At 59.0% G+C, this 25,330-nt stretch overlaps 1 protein-coding gene across 1 annotated transcript in view; it reads right to left on the bottom strand.

Moving 5' to 3' along the window:
• The window catches only part of LOC148134002 (matrix metalloproteinase-25-like), an 84,799-nt gene extending 61,986 nt beyond the window's left edge, over window positions 1-22,813 (bottom strand). The window contains exon 1 of the mRNA XM_087985705.1: window positions 22,107-22,813. Coding sequence (XP_087841831.1) covers window positions 22,107-22,217 — 111 coding nt within the window. The 5' untranslated portion in view covers window positions 22,218-22,813. The remainder of the gene's footprint in view (window positions 1-22,106) is intronic.
• Window positions 22,814-25,330: the final 2,517 nt, after the last annotated feature.

Below are 25,330 nucleotides of genomic sequence, written 5' to 3'. Positions count from 1 at the left end.
GACACTGCGGGGCAATTTCCCAGGGCCAATCCACCCTAACCCGCACATCGCTGGGCACTACGGGACAATTTCACCACGGCCAATCCACCCAAACCTGCACATCCCTGGGCACGACGGGACAATTTCCCACGGCCAATCCACCCTAACCTGCACATCCCTGGGCATTACTGGGACAATTTCCCCACGGCCAATCCCACCCTAACCTGCACATCCCTCTGCACTACAGGACAATTCCCCACGGCCAATCCACCCTAACCTGCACATCCCTGGGCACTAGGGGACAATTTCCCCACGGCCAACCCACCCTAAACCACGCATCCCTGGGCACTATGGGACAATTTCCCACGGCCAATCCACCCTAACCTGTACATCCCTGGGCACTATGGGACAATTTCCCACAGCCAATCCACCCCAACCTGCACATCCCTGGGCGCTACGGGACAATTTCCCACGGCCAATCCACCCAACCTGCACATCCCTGGGCACTACGGGACAATTTCCCCAAGGCCAACCCACCCTAACATGTACATCCCTGGGCACTACGGGACAATTTCCCCACGGTCAATCCACCCTAACCTGCACATCCCTGGGCACTACGGGACAATTCCCCCACGGCCAATCCACCCGAACCTGCACATCCCTGGGCACTACGGGACAATTTTCCCACGGCCAATCCACCCTAACCTGCACATCCCTGGGCACTACGGGACAATTTCCCACGGCCAATCCACCCTAACCTGCACATCCCTGGGCACTACGGGACAATTTCCCACGGCCAATCCACCCTAACCTGCACTTCCCTGGGCACTACGGGACAATTCCCCTACAGCCAATCCACCCTAACCTGCACATCCCTGGGCACTACAGGACAATTTCCCACGCCAACCCATCCTAACCTCCACATCCCTGGGCACTACGGGACAATTTCCCCACGGCCAATCCCACCCTAATCCGCACATCCCTGGGCACTACGGGACAATTTCCCACGGCCAACCCACCCAAACCTGCACATCCCTGGGCACTACGGGACAATTTCCCACGGCCAATCCACCCTAACCTGCACATCCCTGGGCACTACGGGACAATTTCTCCACGGCCAACCCACCCTAACCTGAACATCCCTGGGCACTACGGGACAATTTTCCCACGGATATCCACCCTAACCTGCATATCCCGGGACACTACGGGACAATTTCTGCACGGCCAATCCACCCTAACCTGCACATCCCTGGACACTACGGGACAATTTCCCCACGGCCAACCCACCATAACCTGTGCATCCCTGGGCACTACGGGACAATTTCCCCACGGCCAATCCACCCTAACCTGTACATCCCTGGGCACTACGGAACAATTTCCCGCGACCAATCCACCCTAACCTGTGCATCCCTGGGCACTACGGGACAATGTCCCCACGGCCAATCCACACTAACCTGCAGATCCCTGGGCACTACGGGAAAATTCCCCACGGCCAACCCACCCTAACCTGCACATCCCTGGACACTATGAGACAATTTCCCATGGCCAGTCCCACCATAACCTGCACATCCCTGAGCGCTACGGGACACTTTCCCACGGTCAATCCACACTAACCGGCACATCCCTGGGCACTACGGGACAATTTCCCACGGAAAATCCACCCTAACCTGCTTATCCCTGGGCACTACGGGACAATTTCCCCACGGCCAATCCACCCTAACCTGTACATCCCTGGGCACTACGGGACAATTTCCCCACGGCCAATCCACCCTAACCTGCACATCCCTGGGCACTACGGGACAATTTCCCCACGGCCAACCCACCCTAACCTGCACATCACTGGGCACTACGGGACAATTTCCCCACGGCCATCGCACCCTAACCTGCACATCCCTGGGCACTACGGGGCAATTTCCCCACGGCCAACCCACCCTAACCTGCACATCCCTGGGCACTACGGGACAATTTCCCCACGGCCAATCCACCCGAACCTGCACATCCCTGGGCACGACGGGACAATTTCCCACGGCCAATCCACCCAAACCTGCACATCCCTGGGCACTACGGGACAATTTCCCACGGCCAATCCACCCTAACCTGCACATCCCTGGGGACGACGGGACAATTTCCCACCGCCAACCCACCCTAACCAGCACATCCCTGGGCACGACAGGACAATTTCCCCACGGCCAACCCACCCTAACCTGCACATCCCTCGGCACTACGGGACAGTTTCCCACGGCCAATCCACCCTAACCTGTACATGCCTGGGCACTACAGGACAATTTCCCCATGGCCAACCCACCCTAACCTGCACATCCCTGGGCACTAGGGGACAATTTCCCCACGGCCAATCCACCCTAACCTGCACATCCCTCGGCACTACGGGACAGTTTCCCACGGCCAATCCACCCTAACCTGCACATCCCTGCGCACTATGGGACAATTTCCCACGGCAAATCCACCCTAATCCGCACATCCCTGGGCACAACGGTACAATTTCCCACGCCAACCCATCCTAACCTCCACATCCCTGGGCACTACGGGACAATTTCCCCACGGCCAATCCCACCCTAATCCGCACATCCCTGGGCACTACGGGACAATTTCCCACGGCCAACCCACCCAAACCTGCACATCCCTGGGCACTACGGGACAATTTCCCACGGCCAATCCACCCTAACCTGCACATCCCTGGGCACTACGGGACAATTTCTCCACGGCCAACCCACCCTAACCTGAACATCCCTGGGCCCTACGGGACAATTTTCCCACGGATATCCACCCTAACCTGCATATCCCGGGACACTACGGGACAATTTCTGCACGGCCAATCCACCCTAACCTGCACATCCCTGGACACTACGGGACAATTTCCCCACGGCCAACCCACCATAACCTGTGCATCCCTGGGCACTACGGGACAATTTCCCCACGGCCAATCCACCCTAACCTGTACATCCCTGGGCACTACGGAACAATTTCCCGCGACCAATCCACCCTAACCTGTGCATCCCTGGGCACGACGGGACAATGTCCCCACGGCCAATCCACCCTAACCTGCAGATCCCTGGGCACTACGGGACAATTCCCCACGGCCAACCCACCCTAACCTGCACATCCCTGGACACTATGAGACAATTTCCCATGGCCAGTCCCACCATAACCTGCACATCCCTGAGCGCTACGGGACACTTTCCCACGGTCAATCCACACTAACCGGCACATCCCTGGGCACTACGGGACAATTTCCCACGGAAAATCCACCCTAACCTGCTTATCCCTGGGCACTACGGGACAATTTCCCCACGGCCAATCCACCCTAACCTGTACATCCCTGGGCACTACGGGACAATTTCCCCACGGCCAATCCACCCTAACCTGCACATCCCTGGGCACTACGGGACAATTTCCCCACGGCCAACCCACCCTAACCTGCACATCACTGGGCACTACGGGACAATTTCCCCACGGCCATCGCACCCTAACCTGCACATCCCTGGGCACTACGGGGCAATTTCCCCACGGCCAACCCACCCTAACCTGCACATCCCTGGGCACTACGGGACAATTTCCCCACGGCCAATCCACCCGAACCTGCACATCCCTGGGCACGACGGGACAATTTCCCACGGCCAATCCACCCAAACCTGCACATCCCTGGGCACTACGGGACAATTTCCCACGGCCAATCCACCCTAACCTGCACATCCCTGGGGACGACGGGACAATTTCCCCACGGCCAACCCACCCTAACCAGCACATCCCTGGGCACGACAGGACAATTTCCCCACGGCCAACCCACCCTAACCTGCACATCCCTCGGCACTACGGGACAGTTTCCCAAGGCCAATCCACCCTAACCTGTACATGCCTGGGCACTACAGGACAATTTCCCCACGGCCAACCCACCCTAACCTGCACATCCCTGGGCACTACGGGACAATTTCCCCACGGCCAATCCACCCTAACCTGCACATCCCTCGGCACTACGGGACAGTTTCCCACGGCCAATCCACCCTAACCTGTACATCCCTGCGCACTATGGGACAATTTCCCACGGCCAATCCACCCTAATCCGCACATCCCTGGGCACAACGGTACAATTTCCCACGGCCAATCCACCCTAATCCGCACATCCCTGGGCACAACGGGACAATTTCCCCACGGCCAACCCACCCTAACCTGCACATCCCTGGGCACTACGGGACAATTTCCCACGGCCAATCCACCCTAACCTGCACATCCCTGGGCACTACGGGACAATTTCCCCACGGCCAACCCACCCTAACCTGCACATCCCTGGGCACTACGGGACAATTTCCCACGGCCAGCCCATGCTAACCGGCACTTCCCTGGGCATTATTGGACAATTCCCCATAGCCAATCCACCCTAAACCACGCATCCCTGGGCACTATGGGACAATTTCCCACGGCCAATCCACCCTAACCTGTACATCCCTGGGCACTATGGGACAATTTCCCACGGCCAATCCACCCTAACCTGTACATCCCTGGGCACTATGGGACAATTTCCCACGGCCAATCCACCCTAACCTGCACATCCCTGGGCACTACGGGACAATTTCCCCACGGCCAACCCACCCTAACATGTACATCCCTGGGCACTACGGGACAATTTCCCCACGGTCAATCCACCCTAACCTGCACATCCCTGGGCACTACGGGACAATTCCCCCATGGCCAATCCACCCGAACCTGCACATCCCGGGGCAATCCGGGACAATTTCCCCACGGCCAATCCACCCGAACCTGCACATCCCTGGGCACTACGGGACAATTTCCCACGGCCAATCCCACCCTAACCTGCACATCCCTGGGCACTACAGGACAATTTCCCCACGGCCAACCCACCCTAACGTACACATCCCTGGGCACTATGGGACAATTTCCCCACGGCCAACCCACCCTAACCTGCACATCCCTGGGCACTACGGGACAATTTCCCACGGCCAATCCACCCTAACCTGCACATCCCTGGGCACTACGGGACAATTTCCCACGGCCAATCCACCCTAACCTGCACTTCCCTGGGCACTACGGGACAATTCCCCTACAGTCAATCCACCCTAACCTGCACATCCCAGGGCACTACAGGACAATTTCCCACGGCCAACCCACCCTAACCTCCACATCCCTGGGCACTACGGGACAATTTCCCCACGGCCAATCCCACCCTAATCCGCACATCCCTGGGCACTACGGGACAATTTCCCACGGCCAACCCACCCAAACCTGCACATCCCTGGGCACTACGGGACAATTTCCCACGGCCAATCCACCCTAACCTGCACATCCCTGGGCACTATGGGACAATTTCTCCACGGCCAACCCACCCTAACCTGAACATCCCTGGGCACCACGGGACAATTTTCCCACGGATATCTACCCTAACCTGCATATCCCGGGACACTACGGGACAATTTCTGCACGGCCAATCCACCCTAACCTGCACATCCCTGGACACTACGGGACAATTTCCCCACGGCCAACCCACCATAACCTGTGCATCCCTGGGCACTACGGGACAATTTCCCCACGGCCAATCCACCATAACCTGTACATCCCTGGGCACTACGGAACAATTTCCCGCGACCAATCCACCCTAACCTGTGCATCCCTGGGCACTACGGGACAATGTCCCCACGGCCAATCCACCCTAACCTGCAGATCCCTGGGCAGTACGGGACAATTTCCCCACGGCCAATCCACCCAAACCTGCACATCCCTGGACACTACGGGACAATTCCTCACGGCCAACCCACCCTAACCTGCACATCCTTGGGCACTACGGGAAAATTTCTACACGGCCAATCCCCCCTTGCCTGCACATCCCTGGACACTATGAGACAATTTCCCATGGCCAGTCCCACCATAACCTGCACATCCCTGAGCGCTACGGGACACTTTCCCACGGTCAATCCACCCTAACCTGCTTATCCCTGGGCACTACGGGACAATTACCCCACGGCCAATCCACCCTAACCTGTACATCCCTGGACACTACGGGACTACTTCCCCATGGCCAATCCACCCTCACCTGTACATCCCTAGGCACTACGGGACAATTTCCCCACGGCCAACCCGCCCTAACCTGCACATCCCTGGGCACTACGGGACAATTTCCCCACGGCCAATCCACCCGAACCTGCACATCCCTGGGCACTACGGGACAATTTCCCCACGGCCAACCCACCCTAACGTGCACATCCCTGGGCACTACGGGACAATTTCCCACGGCCAACCCACCCTAACGTACACATCCCTGGGCACTACGGAACAATTTCCCCACGGCCAACCCACCCGAACCTGCACATCCCTGGGCACTACGGGACAATTTCCCCACGGCCAACCCACCCTAACGTGCACATCCCTGGGCACTATGGGAAAATTTCCCACGGCCAACCCACCCTAACGTACACATCCCTGGGCACTACGGAACAATTTCCCCACGGCCAATCCACCCTAACCTGCACATCTCTGGGCACTATGGGACAATTTCCGCACGGCCAACTCACCCTAACCTGCACATCCCTGGTCACTACGGGACAATTTCCCCACGGCCAACCCACCCTAACCTGCACATCCCTGGGCACTACGGGACAATTTCCCCACGGCCAACCCTCCCTAACCTGCACATCCCTGGGCACTACGGGACAGTTTCCCACGGCCAATCCACCCTAACCTGCACATCCCTGGGCACTACGGGACAATTTCCCCATGGCCAATCCACCCTAATCCGCACATCCCTGGGCACTACGGTACAATTTCCCATGGCCAATCCACCCTAATCCGCACATCCCTGGGCACTACGGGACAATTTCCCCACGGCCAACCCACCCTATCCTGCACATCCCTGGGCACTACGGGACAATTTCCCACGGCCAATCCACCCTAACCTGCACATCCCTGGGCACTACGGGACAATTTCCCACAGCCAATCCACCCTAACCTGTACATCCCTGGGCACTATGGGACAATTTCCCACGGCCAATCCACCCCAACCTGCACATCCCTGGGCGCTACGGGACAATTTCCCACGGCCAATCCACCCAACCTGCACATCCCTGGGCACTACGGGACAATTTCCCCACGGCCAACCCACCCTAACATGTACATCCCTGGGCACTACGGGACAATTTCCCCACGGTCAATCCACCCTAACCTGCACATCCCTGGGCACTACGGGACAATTTCCCCACGGTCAATCCACCCTAACCTCCACATCCCTGGGCACTACGGGACAATTTCCCCATGGCCAATCCCACCATAATCCGCACATCCCTGGGCACTACGGGACAATTTCCCACGGCCAACCCACCCAAACCTGCACATCCCTGGGCACTACGGGACAATTTCCCACGGCCAATCCACCCTAACCTGCACATCCCTGGGCACTACGGGACAATTTCTCCACGGCCAACCCACCCTAACCTGAACATCCCTGGGCACTACGGGACAATTTTCCCACGGATATCCACCATAACCTGCATACCCCGGGACACTACGGGACAATTTCCCACGGCCAATCCACCCTAACCTGCACATCCCTGGGCACTACGGGACAATTTCCCCATGGCCAATCCACCCTCACCTGTACATCCCTAGGCACTACGGGACAATTTCCCCACGGCCAACCCGCCCTAACCTGCACATCCCTGGGCACTACGGGACAATTTCCCCACGGCCAACCCACCCTAACCTGCACATCACTGGGCACTACGGGACAATTTCCCCACGGCCAATCCACCCTAACCCGCACATCACTGGGCACTACGGGACAATTTCCCCACGGCCAACCCACCCTAACCTGCACATCACTGGGCACTACGGGACAATTTCCCCACGGCCAATCCACCCTAACCCGCACATCACTGGGCACTACGGGACAATTTCCCCACGGCCAACCCACCCTAACCTGCACATCCCTGAGCACTACGGGACAGTTTCCCCACGGCCAACCCACCCTAACCTGCACATCCCTGGGCACTACGGGACAATTTCCCCACGGCCAATCCACCCGAACCTGCACATCCCTGGGCACGACGGGACAATTTCCCACGGCCAATCCGCCCTAACCTGCACATCCCTGGGCACTACGGGACAATTTCCCACGGCCAATCCACCCTAAACTGCACATCCCTGGGGACGATGGGACAATTTCCCACCGCCAACCCACCCTAACCAGCACATCCCTGGGCACTACGGGACAATTTCCCCACGGCCAACCCACCCGAACATGCACATCCCAAGGCACTACAGGATAATTTCCCCACGGCCAACCCACCCTAACCTGCACATCCCTGGACACTACGGGGCAATTTCCCAGGGCCAATCCACCCTAACCCGCACATCGCTGGGCACTACGGGACAATTTCACCATGGCCAATCCACCCAAACCTGCACATCCCTGGGCACGACGGGACAATTTCCCACGGCCAATCCACCCTAACCTGCACATCCCTGGGCATTACTGGGACAATTTCCCATGGCCATTCCACCCTAACCTGCACATCCCTGGGCACTACGGGACAATTTCCCCACGGCCAATCCCACCCTAACCTGCACATCCCTCTGCACTACAGGACAATTCCCCACGGCCAATCCACCCTAACCTGCACATCCCTGGGCACTACGGGACAATTTCCCAAGGACAACCCATCCAAACCTGCACATCCCTGGGCACTAGGGGACAATTTCCCCACGGCCAATCCACCCGAACCTGCACATCCCTGGGCACTACGGGACAATTTCCCCACGGCCAACCCACCCTAACGTGCACATCCCTGGGCACTATGGGACAATTTCCCACGGCCAACCCACCCTAACGTACACATCCCTGGGCACTACGGAACAATTTCCCCATGGCCAACCCACCCTAACCTGCACACTCCTGGGCACTACGGGACAATTTCCCCACGGCCAATCCACCCTAAACTGCACATCTCTGGGCACTATGGGACAATTTCCCCACGGCTAACTCACCCTAACCTGCACATCCCTGGTCACTACGGGACAATTTCCCCATGGCCAACCCACCCTAACCTGTACATCCCTAATCACTAAGGGACAATTTCCCCACGGCCAATCCACCCTAACCTGCACATCCCTCGGCACTACGGGACAGTTTCCCACGGCCAATCCACCCTAACCTGTACATCCCTGCGCACTATGGGACAATTTCCCACGGCCAATCCACCCTAATCCGCACATCCCTGGGCACAACGGCACAATTTCCCACGGCCAATCCACCCTAACCTGCACATCCCTGGGCACTACGGGACAATTTCCCCACGGCCAACCCACCCGAACCTGCACATCCTTGGGCACTACGGGACAATTTCCCACGGCCAGCCCATGCTAACCGGCACTTCCCTGGGCATTATGGGACAATTCCCCATAGCCCATCCACCCTAAACCACGCATCCCTGGGCACTATGGGACAATTTCCCACGGCCAATCCACCCTAACCTGTACATCCCTGGGCACTATGGGACAATTTCCCACGGCTAATCCACCCTAACCTGCACATCCCTGGGCACTACGGGACAATTTCCCAAGGACAACCCATCCAAACCTGCACATCTCTGGGCACTAGGGGACAATTTCCCCACGGCCAATCCACCCGAACCTGCACATCCCTGGGCACTACGGGACAATTTCCCCACGGCCAACCCACCCTAACGTGCACATCCCTGGGCACTACGGGACAATTTCCCACGGCCAACCCACCCTAACGTACACATCCCTGGGCACTACGGAACAATTTCCCCACGGCCAACCCACCCGAACCTGCACATCCCTGGGCACTACGGGACAATTTCCCCACGGCCAACCCACCCTAACGTGCACATCCCTGGGCACTATGGGACAATTTCCCACGGCCAACCCACCCTAACGTACACATCCCTGGGCACTACGGAACAATTTCCCCACGGCCAATCCACCCTAACCTGCACATCTCTGGGCACTATGGGACAATTTCCCCACGGCCAACTCACCCTAACCTGCACATCCCTGGTCACTACGGGACAATTTCCCCACGGCCAACCCACCCTAACCTGCACATCCCTGGTCACTACGGGACAATTTCCCCACGGCCAACCCACCCTAACCTGCACATCCCTGGGCACTACGGGACAATTTCCCCACGGCCAACCCACCCTAACCTGCACATCCCTGGGCACTACGGGACAGTTTCCCACGGCCAATCCACCCTAACCTGTACATCCCTGGGCACTACGGGACAATTTCCCATGGCCAATCCACCCTAATCCGCACATCCCTGGGCACAACGGTACAATTTCCCACGGCCAATCCACCCTAATCCGCACATCCCTGGGCACTACAGGACAATTTCCCCACGGCCAACCCACCCGAACCTGCACATCCCTGGGCACTACGGGACAATTTCCCCACGGCCAACCCACCCTAACCTGCACATCCCTGGGCACTACGGGACAATTTCCCCATGGCCAATCCCACCCTCACCTCCACATCCCTGGGCACTACGGGACAATTTCCCAAGGACAACCCATCCAAACCTGCACATCCCTGGGCACTACGGGACAATTTCCCACGGCCAATCCACATTAACCTGCACATCCCTGGGCACTACGGGACAATTTCCCACGACCAATCCACCCTAACCTGTACATCCCTGGGCACTATGGGACAATTTCCCACGGCCAATCCACCCTAACCTGCACATCCCTGGGCACTACGGGACAATTTCCCAAGGACAACCCATCCAAACCTGCACATCCCTGGGCACTAGGGGACAATTTCCCCACGGCCAATCCACCCGAACCTGCACATCCCAGGGCACTACGGGACAATTTCCCCACGGCCAATCCACCCTAACCTGTACATCCCTGGACACTACGGGACAATTTCCCCACGGCCAATCCACCCTAACCTGTACATCCCTGGACACTACGGGACAATTTCCCACGGCCAATCCACCCTAACCTGCACATCCCAGGGCACTACGGGACACTGTCCCCACGGCCAACCCACCCTATCCTTCACATCCCTGGGCACTACGGGACAATTTCCCACGGCCAATCCACCCTAATCCGCACATCCCTGGGCACTACGGGACACTGTCCCCAAGGCCAACCCACCCTATCCTTCACATCCCTGGGCACTACGGGACAATTTCCCACGGCCAATCCACCCTAATCCGCACATCCCTGGGCACAACGGTACAATTTCCCCACGGCCAACCCACCCTAATCCGCACATCCCTGGGCACTACGGGACAATTTCCCCACGGCCAACCCACCCTATCCTGCACATCCCTGGGCACAACGGTACAATTTCCCCACGGCCAATCCACCCTAATCCGCACATCCCTGGGCACTACGGGACAATTTCCCCACGGCCAACCCACCCTAAACCGCACATCCCTGGGCACAACGGTACAATTTCCCCACGGCCAATCCACCCTAATCCGCACATCCCTGGGCACTACGGGACAATTTCCCCACGGCCAACCCACCCTATCCTGCACATCCCTGGTCACTACGGGACAATTTCCCCACGGCCGACCCACCCTAATCTGCACATCCCTGGGCACTACGGGACAATTTCCCCACGGCCAATCCACCCTAATCCGCACATCCCTGGGCACTACGGGACAATTTCCCCACGGCCAACCCACCCTATCCTGCTCATCCCTGGGCACAACGGGACAATTTCCCCACAGCCTACCCACCCTATCCTGCACATCCCTGGGCACTACGGGACAATTTCCCACGGCCAATCCACCCGAACCTGCACATCCCTGGGCACTACGGGACAATTTCCCACAGCCAATCCACCCTAACCTGTACATCCCTGGGCACTATGGGACAATTTCCCACGGCCAATCCACCCCAACCTGCACATCCCTGGGCGCTACGGGACAATTTCCCACGGCCAATCCACCCAACCTGCACATCCCTGGGCACTACGGGACAATTTCCCCACGGCCAACCCACCCTAACATGCACATCCCTGGGCACTACGGGACAATTCCCCCACGGCCAATCCACCCTAACCTGCACATCCCTGGGCACCACGGGACAATTTCCCCACGGCCAATCCACCCTAACCTCCACATCCCTGGGCACTACGGGACAATTTCCCCATGGCCAATCCCACCCTAATCCGCACATCCCTGGGCACTACGGGACAATTTCCCACGGCCAACCCACCCAAACCTGCACATCCCTGGGCACTACGGGACAATTTCCCACGGACAATCCACCCTAACCTGCACATCCCTGGGCACTACGGGACAATTTCTCCACGGCCAACCCACCCTAACCTGAACATCCCTGGGCACTACGGGACAATTTTCCCACGGATATCCACCCTAACCTGCATATCCCGGGACACTACGGGACAATTTCTGCACGGCCAATCCACCCTAACCTGCACATCCCTGGACACTACGGGACAATTTCCCCACGGCCAACCCACCATAACCTGTGCATCCCTGGGCACTACGGGACAATTTCCCCACGACCAATCCACCCTAACCTGTACATCCCTGGGCACTACGGGACAATGTCCCCACGGCCAATCCACCCCAACCTGCACATCCCTGGACACAACGGGACAATTCTCCATGGCCAACCCACCCTAACCTGCACATCCCTGGGCACTACGGGAAAATTTCTCCACGGCCAATCCACCCAAACCTGCACATCCCTGGACACAACGGGACAATTCTCCACGGCCAACCCACCCTAACCTGCACATCCCTGGGCACTACGGGAAAATTTCTCCACGGCCAATCCCCCCTTACCTGCACATCCCTGGACACTATGAGACAATTTCCCATGGCCAGTCCCACCAGAACCTGCACATCCCTGAACGCTACGGGACACTTTCCCACGGTCAATCCACACTAACCGGCACATCCCTGGGCACTACGGGACAATTTCCCACGGAAAATCCACCCTAACCTGCTTATCCCTGGGCACTACGGGACAATTTCCCCACGGCCAATCCACCCTAACCTGTACATCCCTGGGCACTACGGGACTATTTCCCCATGGCCAATCCACCCTCACCTGTACATCCCTGGGCACTACGGGACAATTTCCCCACGGCCAACCCGCCCTAACCTGCACATCCTTGGGAACTACGGGACAAATTCCCCACGGCCAACCCACCCTAACCTGCACATCACTGGGCACTACGGGACAATTTCCCCACGGCCAATCCACCCGAACCTGCACATCCCTGGGCACGACGGGACAATTTCCCACGGCCAATCCGCCCTAACCTGCACATCCCTGGGCACTACGGGACAATTTCCCACGGCCAATCCACCCTAACCTGCACATCCCTGAGGACGACGGGACAATTTCCCACCGCCAACCTACCCTAACCAGCACATCCCTGGGCACGACAGGATAATTTCCCCACGGCCAACCCACCCTAACCTGCACATCCCTTGACACTACGGGGCAATTTCCCAGGGCCAATCCACCCTAACCTGCACATCCCTGGGCACTACGGGACAAATTCACCACGGCCAATCCACCCAAACCTGCACATCCCTGGGCACGACGGGACAATTTCCCACGGCCAATCCACCCTAACCTGCACATCCCTGGGCATTACTGGGACAATTTCCCCACGGCCAATCCCACCCTAACCTGCACATCCCTCTGCACTACAGGACAATTCCCCACGGCCAATCCACCCTAACCTGCACATCCCTGGGCACTACGGGACAATTTCCCAAGGACAACCCATCCAAACCTGCACATCCCTGGGCACTAGGGGACAATTTCCCCACGGCCAACCCACCCTAACGTGCACATCCCCGGGCACTATGGGACAATTTCCCACGGCCAACCCACCCTAACGTACACATCCCTGGGCACTACGGAACAATTTCCCCACGGCCAATCCATCCTGACCTGCACATCCCTGGGCACTACGGGACAATTTCCCACGGCCAATCCACCCTAACCTGCACATCCCTGGGCACTACGGGACAATTTCCCACGGCCAATCCACCCTAACCTGCACTTCCCTGGGCACTACAGGACAATTTCCCACGGCCAACCCACCCTAACCTCCACATCCCTGGGCACTACGGGACAATTTCCCCACGGCCAATCCCACCCTAATCCGCACATCCCTGGGCACTACGGGACAATTTCCCATGGCCAACCCACCCAAACCTGCACATCCCTGGGCACTACGGGACAATTTCCCACGGCCAATCCACCCTAACCTGCACATCCCTGGGCACTACGGGACAATTTCTCCACGGCCAACCCACCCTAACCTGAACATCCCTGGGCACTACGGGACAATTTTCCCACGGATATCCACCCTAACCTGCATATCCCGGGACACTACGGGACAATTTCTGCACGGCCAATCCACCCTAACCTGCACATCCCTGGGCACTACGGGACAATTTCCCCACGGCCAATCCACCCTAACCTGCACATCCCTGGACACTACGGGACAATTTCCCCACGGCCAATCCACCCTAACCTGCACATCCCGGGACACTACGGGACAATTTCCCCACGGCCAATCCACCCTAACCTGCACATCCCTGGGCACTACAAGACAATTTCCCCACGGCCAATCCACCCTAACCTGCACATCCCTGGGCACTACGGGACAACTTCCCCACAGCCCATCCACCCCCTAACCTGCACATCCCTGGGCACTACGGGACAATTTCCCCACGGCCAATCCACCCTAACCTGCACATCCGTGGGCACTACGGGACAATTTCCCCACGGCCAATCCACCCAAACCTGCACATCCCTGGGCACTATGGGACAATTTCCCATGGCCAATCCACCCAAACCTGCATATCCCTTGGCACTACGGGACAATTTCCCCACGGCCAATCCACCCTAACCTGCACATCCCTGGGCACTACAAGACAATTTCCCCACGGCCAATCCATCCTAACCTGCACATCCCTGGGCACTACGGGACAACTTCCCACGGGCAGCCCACCCTTACCTGCAGTTCCCTGGGCACTACGGGACAATTCCCCACAGCCTATCCACCCCCTAATCTGCACATCCCAGGGCACTACGGGACAATTTCCCCACGGCCAACCCACCCTAACCTGCACATCCCTGGGCACTACGGGAGAATTTCCCACGGCCAATCCACCCTAACCTGTACATCCCTGGGCACTATGGGACAATTTCCCACGGCCAATCCACCCCAACCTGCACATCCCTGGGCACTACGGGACAATTTCCCATGGCCAATCCACCCAACCTGCACATCCCTGGGCACTACGGGACAATTTCCCCACGGCCAACCCACCCTAACATGTACATCCCTGGGCACTACGGGACAATTTCCCCACGGTCAATCCACCCTAACCTGCACATCCCTGGGCACTACGGGACAATTCCCCCACGGCCAATCCACCCTAACCTGCACATCCCTGGGCACTACGGGACAATTTCCCCACGGCCAATCCACCCTAACCTCCACATCCCTGGGCACTACGGGACAATTTCCCCATGGCCAATCCCACCCTAATCCGCACATCCCTGGGCACTACGGGACAATTTCCCACGGCCAACCCACCGAAACCTGCACATCCCTGGGCACTACGGGACAATTTCCCACGGCCAATCCACCCTAACCTGCACATCCCTGGGCACTCCGGGACAATTTCTCCACGGCCAACCCACCCTAACCTGATCATCCCTGGGCACTACGGGACAATTTTCCCACGGATATCCACCCTAACCTGCATATCCCGGGACACTACGGGACAATTTCTGCACGGCCAATCCACCCTAACCTGCACATCCCTGGACACTACGGGACAATTTCCCCACGGCCAACCCACCATAACCTGTGCATCCCTGGGCACTACGGGACAATTTCCCCACGACCAATCCACCCTAACCTGTGCATCCCTGGGCACTACGGAACAATTTCCCGCGACCAATCCACCCTAACCTGTGCATCCCTGGGCACTACGGGACAATGTCCCCACGGCCAATCCACCCTAACCTGAACATCCCTGGGCAGTACGGGACAATTTCCCCACGGCCAATCCACCCAAACCTGCACATCCCTGGACACTACGGGACAATTCCCCACGGCCAACCCACCCTAACCTGCACATCCCTGGGCACTACGGGAAAATTTCTCCACGGCCAATCCCCCCTTACCTGCACATCCCTGGACACTATGAGACAATTTCCCATGGCCAGTCCCACCAGAACCTGCACATCCCTGAGCGCTACGGGACACTTTCCCACGGTCAATCCACACTAACCGGCACATCCCTGGGCACTACGGGACAATTTCCCACGGAAAATCCACCCTAACCTGCTTATCCCTGGGCACTACGGGACAATTTCCCCACGGCCAATCCACCCTAACCTGTACATCCCTGGGCACTACGGGACTATTTCCCCATGGCCAATCCACCCTCACCTGTACATCCCTGGGCACTACGGGACAATTTCCCCACGGCCAACCCGCCCTAACCTGCACATCCTTGGGAACTACGGGACAATTTCCCCACGGCCAACCCACCCTAACCTGCACATCACTGGGCACTACGGGACAATTTCCCCACGGCCAATCCACCCGAACCTGCACATCCCTGGGCACGACGGGACAATTTCCCACGGCCAATCCGCCCTAACCTGCACATCCCTGGGCACTACGGGACAATTTCCCACGGCCAATCCACCCTAACCTGCACATCCCTGGGGACGACGGGACAATTTCCCACCGCCAACCTACCCTAACCAGCACATCCCTGGGCACTACGGGACAATTTCCCCATGGCCAACCCACCCGAACATGCACATCCCAAGGCACTACAGGATAATTTCCCCACGGCCAACCCACCCTAACCTGCACATCTCTGGGCACTACGGGACAATTTCCCCACGGCCAATCCACCCTAACCCGCACATCGCTGGGCACTACGGGACAATTTCACCACGGCCAATCCACCCAAACCTGCACATCCCTGGGCACGACGGGACAATTTCCCACGGCCAATCCACCCTAACCTGCACATCCCTGGGCACTACGGGACAATTTCCCCACGGCCAACCCACCCTAACCTGCACATCCCTGGGCACTAGGGGACAATTTCCCCACGGCCAAACCACCCTAACGTGCACATCCCCGGGCACTACGGGACAATTTCCCCACGGCCAAACCACCCTAACGTGCACATCCCCGGGCACTACGGGACAATTTCCCACGGCCAATCCACCCTAACCTGCACATCCCTGGGCACTACGGGACAATTTCCCAAGGACAACCCATCCAAACCTGCACATCCCTGGGCACTAGGGGACAATTTCCCCACGGCCAAACCACCCTAACGTGCACATCCCCGGGCACTATGGGACAATTTCCCACGGCCAACCCACCCTAACGTACACATCCTTGGGCACTACGGAACAATTTCCCCACGGCCAATCCACCCTAACCTGCACACTCCTGGGCACTACGGGACAATTTCCCACGGCCAATCCACCCTAACCTGCACATCCCTGGGCACTACGGGACAATTTCCCACGGCCAATCCACCCTAACCTGCACTTCCCTGGGCACTACGGGACAATTCCCCTACAGCCAATCCACCCTAACCTGCACATCCCTGGGCACTACAGGACAATTTCCCACGGCCAACCCACCCTAACCTCCACATCCCTGGGCACTACGGGACAATTTCCCCACGGCCAATCCCACCCTAATCCGCACATCCCTGGGCACTACGGGACAATTTCCCACGGCCAACCCACCCAAACCTGCACATCCCTGGGCACTACGGGACAATTTCCCACGGCCAATCCACCCTAACCTGCACATCCCTGGGCACTACGGGACAATTTCTCCACGGCCAACCCACCCTAACCTGAACATCCCTGGGCACTACGGGACAATTTTCCCACGGATATCCACCCTAACCTGCATATCCCGGGACACTACGGGACAATTTCTGCACGGCCAATCCACCCTAACCTGCACATCCCTGGACACTACGGGACAATTTCCCCACGGCCAACCCACCATAACCTGTGCATCCCTGGGCACTACGGGACAATTTCCCCACGGCCAATCCACCCTAACCTGTACATCCCTGGGCACTACGGAACAATTTCCCGCGACCAATCCACCCTAACCTGCACATCCCTGGGCACTACGGGACAATTTCCCCACGGCCAATCCACCCTAACCTGCACATCCCTGGACACTACGGGACAATTTCCCCACGGCCAATCCACCCTAACCTGCACATCCCGGGACACTACGGGACAATTTCCCCACGGCCAATCCACCCTAACCTGCACATCCCTGGGCACTACAAGACAATTTCCCCACGGCCAATCCACCCTAACCTGCACATCCCTGGGCACTACGGGACAACTTCCCACGGGCAGCCCACCCTAACCTGCACTTCCCTGGGCACTGCGGTACAATTTCCCCACGGGCAACCCATGGTAACATGCAGTTCCCTGGGCACTACGGGACAATTCCCCACAGCCCATCCACCCCCTAACCTGCACATCCCAGGGCACTACGGGACAATTTCCCCACGGCCAATCCACCCTAACCTGCACATCCGTGGGCACTACGGGACAATTTCCCCACGGCCAATCCACCCAAACCTGCACATCCCTGGGCACTATGGGACAATTTCCCATGGCCAATCCACCCAAACCTGCATATCCCTTGGCACTACGGGACAATTTCCCCACGGCCAATCCACCCTAACCTGCACATCCCTGGGCACTACAAGACAATTTCCCCACGGCCAATCCACCCTAACCTGCACATCCCTGGGCACTACGGGACAACTTCCCACGGGCAGCCCACCCTAACCTGCAGTTCCCTGGGCACTACGGGACAATTCCCCACAGCCCATCCACCCCCTAACCTGCACATCCCTGGGCACTACGGGACAATTTCCCCACAGCCTATCCACCCCCTAACCTGCACATCCCAGGGCACTACGGGACAATTTCCCCATGGCCAACCCACCCTAACCTGCACATCCCTGGGCACTGCGGGACAATTTCCCCACGGCCAATCCCATCCTAACCTGTACCTCCCTGGGCACTACAGGACAATTTCCCCACGGCCAATCCCACCCTAACCTGCACATCCCTGGGCACTACGGGACAATTCCCCACGGCCAGTCCACTCGAACCTGCACATCTTTGGACAGTGGGAGGAAACTAGAGGACCCGGAGGAAACTGACCCAGTTATGGAGCGGGGAGAATGTGCAACGTCCACACAGACAGTCGCCCGAGGGTGGGATCGAACCTGGGTCCCTGGTGACGTGAGGCAGCAGTGCTAACCACTGGGACAATAGGGAGGGAGGGGGAAAGATCGTGTGGGAGCAAGAGAGAGGGAGAGAGGGAGGAAGGAAGAGAGGGTTGGGAGAAGAGTGGGGACGAGATAGGGAGGGAGAAAGGGAGCGAGGGGAAGGGGGGGAGAGAGGGAGGATGCGAGGAAGAGACGGTCGGGGGGATGAGGTGGAGAGGGTGAGAGGGGAAGCAGGAGAGGGAGGGAGAGAGGGGAAGGGAGAGAGAGAGAGAGAGAGCGAGAGAGGGAGGAAGAGAGGGTTGGAGGAAGAGGGGAGAGGTAGAGAGGGGAATGGAGGGACGGGGAACAGAAGGAGCGAGGGGGAGGGCGTGACAGTGAGAGACGGGGAGAGGGGGAGGGAGAGGGGTCAGAGGTGGAGAGGGAGAGAGGGGGAGTGGGGGGGGTTCGAGGGGAAGATTACTGCTGTCTCTCTCTGTCTCTCTCTCTCCCCCCCCCTTCCTAAACCAACAGACATGATACCATTGGATTTTCTATTGGCCTGGGTGATCTTAATCCAATCCCTCCCTCTCTCTGCAGCCACTTAACCAGCCATTAGGTCTCCAGGGCTTTTAGCCTCATTATCTTTTCCCGTCGATTCAGGGCATCGATCGATCTGCTTTTGTGTTCCTCTGGACTACCACGGATCCCGAGCTCATCTCCGCCCCCCTCCCCCCCTCCCAGCCCGTCCGATACCAAACCCAACCTGACCCTGCTCAGTTTCACCGGTGTTTCAAGTCTCTGGTTACACCCCTGTCCTCAGCCACACCCCGTGTGGTACAGCACACACGCACACAGTCGGAGCCACTTCCTGTAGCTGTTTGGGGAGATATGCGATGGAACGGGGTTTGGTTTCGAATCGCTGGGCTAACCTCAGCCAACAGGGGGTCACGAACCTCCTCCCTGGGGCGTCGGGGTGGGGTGGGGGGGGTTTGTGGAGTGGGGGGGTTGCACAAACTCTCCGCCGAGGGGGGTTTTGCAGAATTATCAATCCGTGTAATCTTTCCTTTGGGAAATAAACTCGAATCGATACCCCCTTAGCCTGGCGGGTCGGCGCCCCGGGCTGTCCGCAAAGGGGACCCCGTGGCTGATCCGTGTCCTCCAATCCCTGAGCGGGGGGGGGGGGGTTAGGGGGTGAGAGGGTGCAGTCCGACCTGAATGTCCTACCCTCCCGTGTGCGGTGCCCCAGCACGCCCCGGGAATACGTTGCGCTCAGAGCTCTGGGATCGTGAATGGCTCCGCAGAATAGCTGAGTGGAGGGCATCGAAGATCACAGGAGGTGACCGCTCGGCCCCACCAGGCTCGTGCACGCCCACCTGCCAGACACCCCCGCCCCTCCCTGTGAGCACCCTGACAGTTGGCTTTTCCATCCAGGTTCTAAAACATCTGCCAAGTCTACCCTCCACCTGCCCTGGGTAGAGGGAGGCTCTGTGCCCAGTCCCACAGAGACATCTCTCCCCATTGAGCCACTCACCACCCCCTGGGTAGAGGGGTCCCACAGAGACATCTCTCCCCATTGAGCCACTCACCACCCCCTGGGTAGAGGGGTCCCACAGAGACATCTCTCCCCCCCTCGCCCCCCACCGTTGAGTCACTCACCACCCCCTGGGTAGAGGGGTCCCACAGAGACATCTCTCCCCATTGAGCCACTCACCACCCTCTGGGTAGAGGGGTCCCACAGAGACATCTCTCCCCCCCTCCCCCCCCACCATTGAGCCACTCACCACCCTCTGGGTAGAGGGGACCCACAGAGACATCTCTCCCCCCCTCCCCCCCCACCATTGAGTCACTCACCACCCCCTGGGTAGAGGGGACCCACAGAGACATCTCTCCCCCCCTCCCCCCCCACCATTGAGTCACTCACCACCCCCTGGGTAGAGGGGACCCACAGAGACATCTCTCCCCCCCTCCCCCCCCACCATTGAGTCACTCACCACCCCCTGGGTAGAGGGGACCCACAGAGACATCTCTCCCCTCCTCCCCCCCTCCCCCCCCCACCATTGAGTCACTCACCACCCCCTGGGTAGAGGGGTCCCACAGAGACACTCTCCCCCCTCCCCCCCCACCATTGAGTCACTCACCACCCCCTGGGTAGAGGGGTCCCACAGAGACATCTCTCCCCATTGAGCCACTCACCACGCCCTGGGTAGAGGGGTCCCACAGAGACGTCTCCCCCCCATTGAGTCACTCACCACCCCCTGGGTAGAGGGGTCCCACAGAGACACTCTCCCCCCCCCCCCCCCCCCCCCCCCCCCCGTTGAGTCACTCACCACCCCCTGGGTAGAAGGGTCCCACAGAGACATCTCTCCCCCCTCCCCCCCCCCCCCCCACCATTGAGTCACTCACCACCCCCTGGGTAGAAGGGTCCCACAGAGACGTTCCCCCCCCCAACCCCCACCCATTGAGTCACTCACCACCCCCTGGGTAGAAGGGTCCCACAGAGACATCTCTCCCCCCTCCCCCCCCCACGTTGAGCCACTCACCACCCCCTGGGTAGAGGGGTCCCACAGAGACATCTCTCCCCCCCTCCCCCCCCCACGTTGAGCCACTCACCACCCCCTGGGTAGAGGGGTCCCACAGAGACACTCTCCCCCCTCCCCCCCCACCATTGAGTCACTCACCACCCCCTGGGTAGAAGGGTCCCACAGAGACACCTCTCCCCCCTCCCCCCCCCACGTTGAGCCACTCACCACCCCCTGGGTAGAGGGGTCCCACAGAGACATCTCTCCCCCCCCCCCCCCCCCCACGTTGAGTCACTCACCACTCCTTTGCTGATCTCTCCTGCAGTCTCCTGGTTCTGGGTCAGCTGGGGAACGGTGAGGAAGATGCAGAAAACCCTGAGCATTCTCAGAGACTGGGCTCCCTCTGCCATGCACACTTCCCAGCGACAGAGAGAGAGAGACAGAGAGACAGAGAGAGAGACAGAGAGAGAGAGAGAGAGAAGGCTCCTCTGGGGATCTCTGCTCAGTGTCTCTCAGACGCTACGCTGGCCTCACCCTCACTGTCCCACTCCCTCTCTCTCTTTATCACACATCAACTCAGTCCCGCCCTCCTTCCCACTTGCTTTCACGTTCACTCCCTCTCTTTCAATCCTCCTCACAGGACTCTCATTCTTTATCACTGCAATCTGCTAGCCTGATCTCTCTCTCTGACTCACTCTGGCCTTTCTCTACCTCCTTCTCTGCCTCTCTCCCTCTCTTTCAATCCCTCAAACTAATCCCCCACCATGTCTTTCTCTGTCCCGCTCTCTACTGCCCACACTCAAACACAACGATCAGAATAACCCCGTCTCTTTCTCTGCCTCCAGTCTCCATCTGCTCAGTTTCCCTCGCAATAACTTATTCTCTATCTGTCTCTCTCTCTCTCTCTCTCTCTCACACACTCCTTCTCTGCCTCTCCCTCTATCCCTCCATCAATGATGCTAATGGATTGGGAGAGTCCCAGGAGAGGGAGTAATCTTAGACGCAAGCTATTAGAGTGAACAGGAGCTCTGTGAGACACATCTTGACACAGAGGGTGGGGAGGGACAGGGTGTGTGAAAAACACCACACTGTCAGAGGGTCAGCCCTGAGGGAGCCCCGCACTGTGGGAGGGTCAGTGCTGAGGGAGCCCCGCACTGTGGGAGGGTCAGTGCTGAGGGAGCCCGCACTGTGGGAGGGTCAGTGCTGAGGGAGCCCCGCACTGTGGGAGGGTCAGCACCGAGGGAGCCCCGCACTGTGGGAGGGTCAGTGCTGAGGGAGCCCCGCACTGTGGGAGGGTCAGCGCTGAGGGAGCCCCGCACTGTGGGAGGGTCAGCGCCGAGGGAGTCCCGCACTGTGGGAGGGTCAGTGCTGAGGGAGCCCCGCACTGTGGGAGGGTCAGTGCCGAGGGAGCCCCACACTGTGGGAGGGACAGCGCCGAGGGAGCCCCACACTGTGGGAGGGTCAGTGCTGAGGGAGCCCCGCACTGTGGGAGGGTCAGTGCTGAGGGAGCCCTGCACTGTGGGAGGGTCAGTGCTGAGGGAGCCCCGCACTGTGGAAGGGTCAGTGCTGAGGGAGCCCTGCACTGTGGGAGGGTCAGTGCTGAGGGAGTCCCGCACTGTGGGAGGGTCAGCGCTGAGGGAGCCCCGCACTGTGGGAGGGTCAGTGCTGAGGGAGCCCCGCACTGTGGGAGGGTCAGCGCTGAGGGAGCCCCACACTGTGGGAGGGTCAGCGCTGAGGGAGCCCCGCACTGTGGGAGGGTCAGCGCCGAGGGAGCCCCGCACTGTGGGAGGGTCAGTGCTGAGGGAGCCCCGCACTGTGGGAGGGTCAGGGCCGAGGGAGCCCCGCACTGTGGGAGGGTCAGGGCCGAGGGAGCCCCACACTGTGGGAGGGTCAGTGCTGAGGGAGCCCCGCACTGTGGGAGGGTCAGTGCTGAGGGAGCCCCGCACTGTGGGAGGGTCAGTGCCGAGGGAGCTCCGCACTGTGGGAGGGTCAGTGCTGAGGGAGCCCCGCACTGTGGGAGGGTCAGCGCTGAGGGAGCCCCGCACTGTGGGAGGGTCAGCGCTGAGGGAGCCCCGCACTGTGGGAGGGTCAGCGCCGAGGGAGCTCTGCACTGACAGAGGGATAGCGGTGAGGGAGGAGGTGTAGGGGCTCGAGGGTGTACAAAGATTGGGAAGGTCAGAATGGCTGGTGACGGTGATAGACATGTCACCCTCACTCTCTCCCCCTGTAACTCCCTCACTCTCTCCCTGTATCTCCCTCACTCTCTCTCCCTGTATCTCCCTCACTCTCCCCCTGTATCTCCCTCACTCTCTCCCTGTATCTCCCTCACTCTCTCTCCCTGTATCTCCCTCACTCTTCCCCCTGTATCTCCCTCACTCTCTCTCTGTATCTCCCTCACTCTCTCTCCCTGTATCTCCCTCACTCTCTCTCCCTGCATCTCCCTGTATCTCTCTCCCTGTATCTCCCTCACTCTCTCCCTGTATCTCCCTCACTCTCTCCCCCTGTATCTCCCTCACTCTCCCCCTGTATCTCCCTCACTCTCTCTCCCTGTAACTCCCTCACACTCTCTCCCTGTAACTCCATCACTCTCTCCCTGTATCTCCCTCACTCTCTCCCCCTGTATCTCCCTCACTCTCCCCCTGTATCTCCCTCACTCTCTCTCCCTGTATCTCCCTCACTCTCTCCCCCTGTATCTCCCTCACTCGCTCTCCCTGTATCTCCCTCACTCTCTCCCTGTATCTCCCTCACTCTCTCTCCCTGTAACTCCCTCACTCTCTCTCCCTGTAACTCCCACACTCTCTCCCTGTATCTCCCACACTCTGTCTCCCTGTCCCTCCCTCAATCTCTGTGTCTCCCTCACTCTCTCTCACTGTATCTCCCTCACTCTCTCTCCCTGTATCTCCCTCACTCTCTCTCCCTGTAACTCCCTCACTCTCTCTCCCTGTCCCTCCCTCACTCTCTAACCCTGTATCTCCCTCACTCTCTCCCCCTGTATCTCCCTCACTCTCTCTCCCTGTAACTCCCTCACTCTCTCTCCCCCTGTATCTCCCTGACTCTCTCTCCCTGTATCTCCCTCACTCTCTCCCCCTGTATCTCCCTCACTCTCTCCCCCTGTATCTCCCTCACTCGCTCTCCCTGTATCTCCCTCACTCTCTCCCTGTATCTCCCTCACTCTCTCTCCCTGTAACTCCCTCACTCTCTCTCCCTGTAACTCCCTCACTCTCTCCCTGTATCTCCCACACTCTGTCTCCCTGTCCCTCCCTCAATCTCTGTGTCTCCCTCACTCTCTCTCACTGTATCTCCCTCACTCTCTCTCCCTGTATCTCCCTCACTCTCTCTCCCTGTAACTCCCTCACTCTCTCTCCCTGTCCCTCCCTCACTCTCTAACCCTGTATCTCCCTCACTCTCTCCCCCTGTATCTCCCTCACTCTCTCTCCCTGTAACTCCCTCACTCTCTCTCCCCCTGTATCTCCCTGACTCTCTCTCCCTGTATCTCCCTCACTCTCTCCCCCTGTATCTCCCT

This window comes from Chiloscyllium plagiosum, unplaced genomic scaffold, assembly GCF_037043375.1.
Source record: "Chiloscyllium plagiosum isolate Xiang-an unplaced genomic scaffold, Cpla_swu_hap1 HiC_scaffold_132, whole genome shotgun sequence".
Lineage (NCBI taxonomy): Eukaryota > Metazoa > Chordata > Chondrichthyes > Orectolobiformes > Hemiscylliidae > Chiloscyllium > Chiloscyllium plagiosum.
This window is presented reverse-complemented; position numbering and strand designations above follow the sequence as displayed.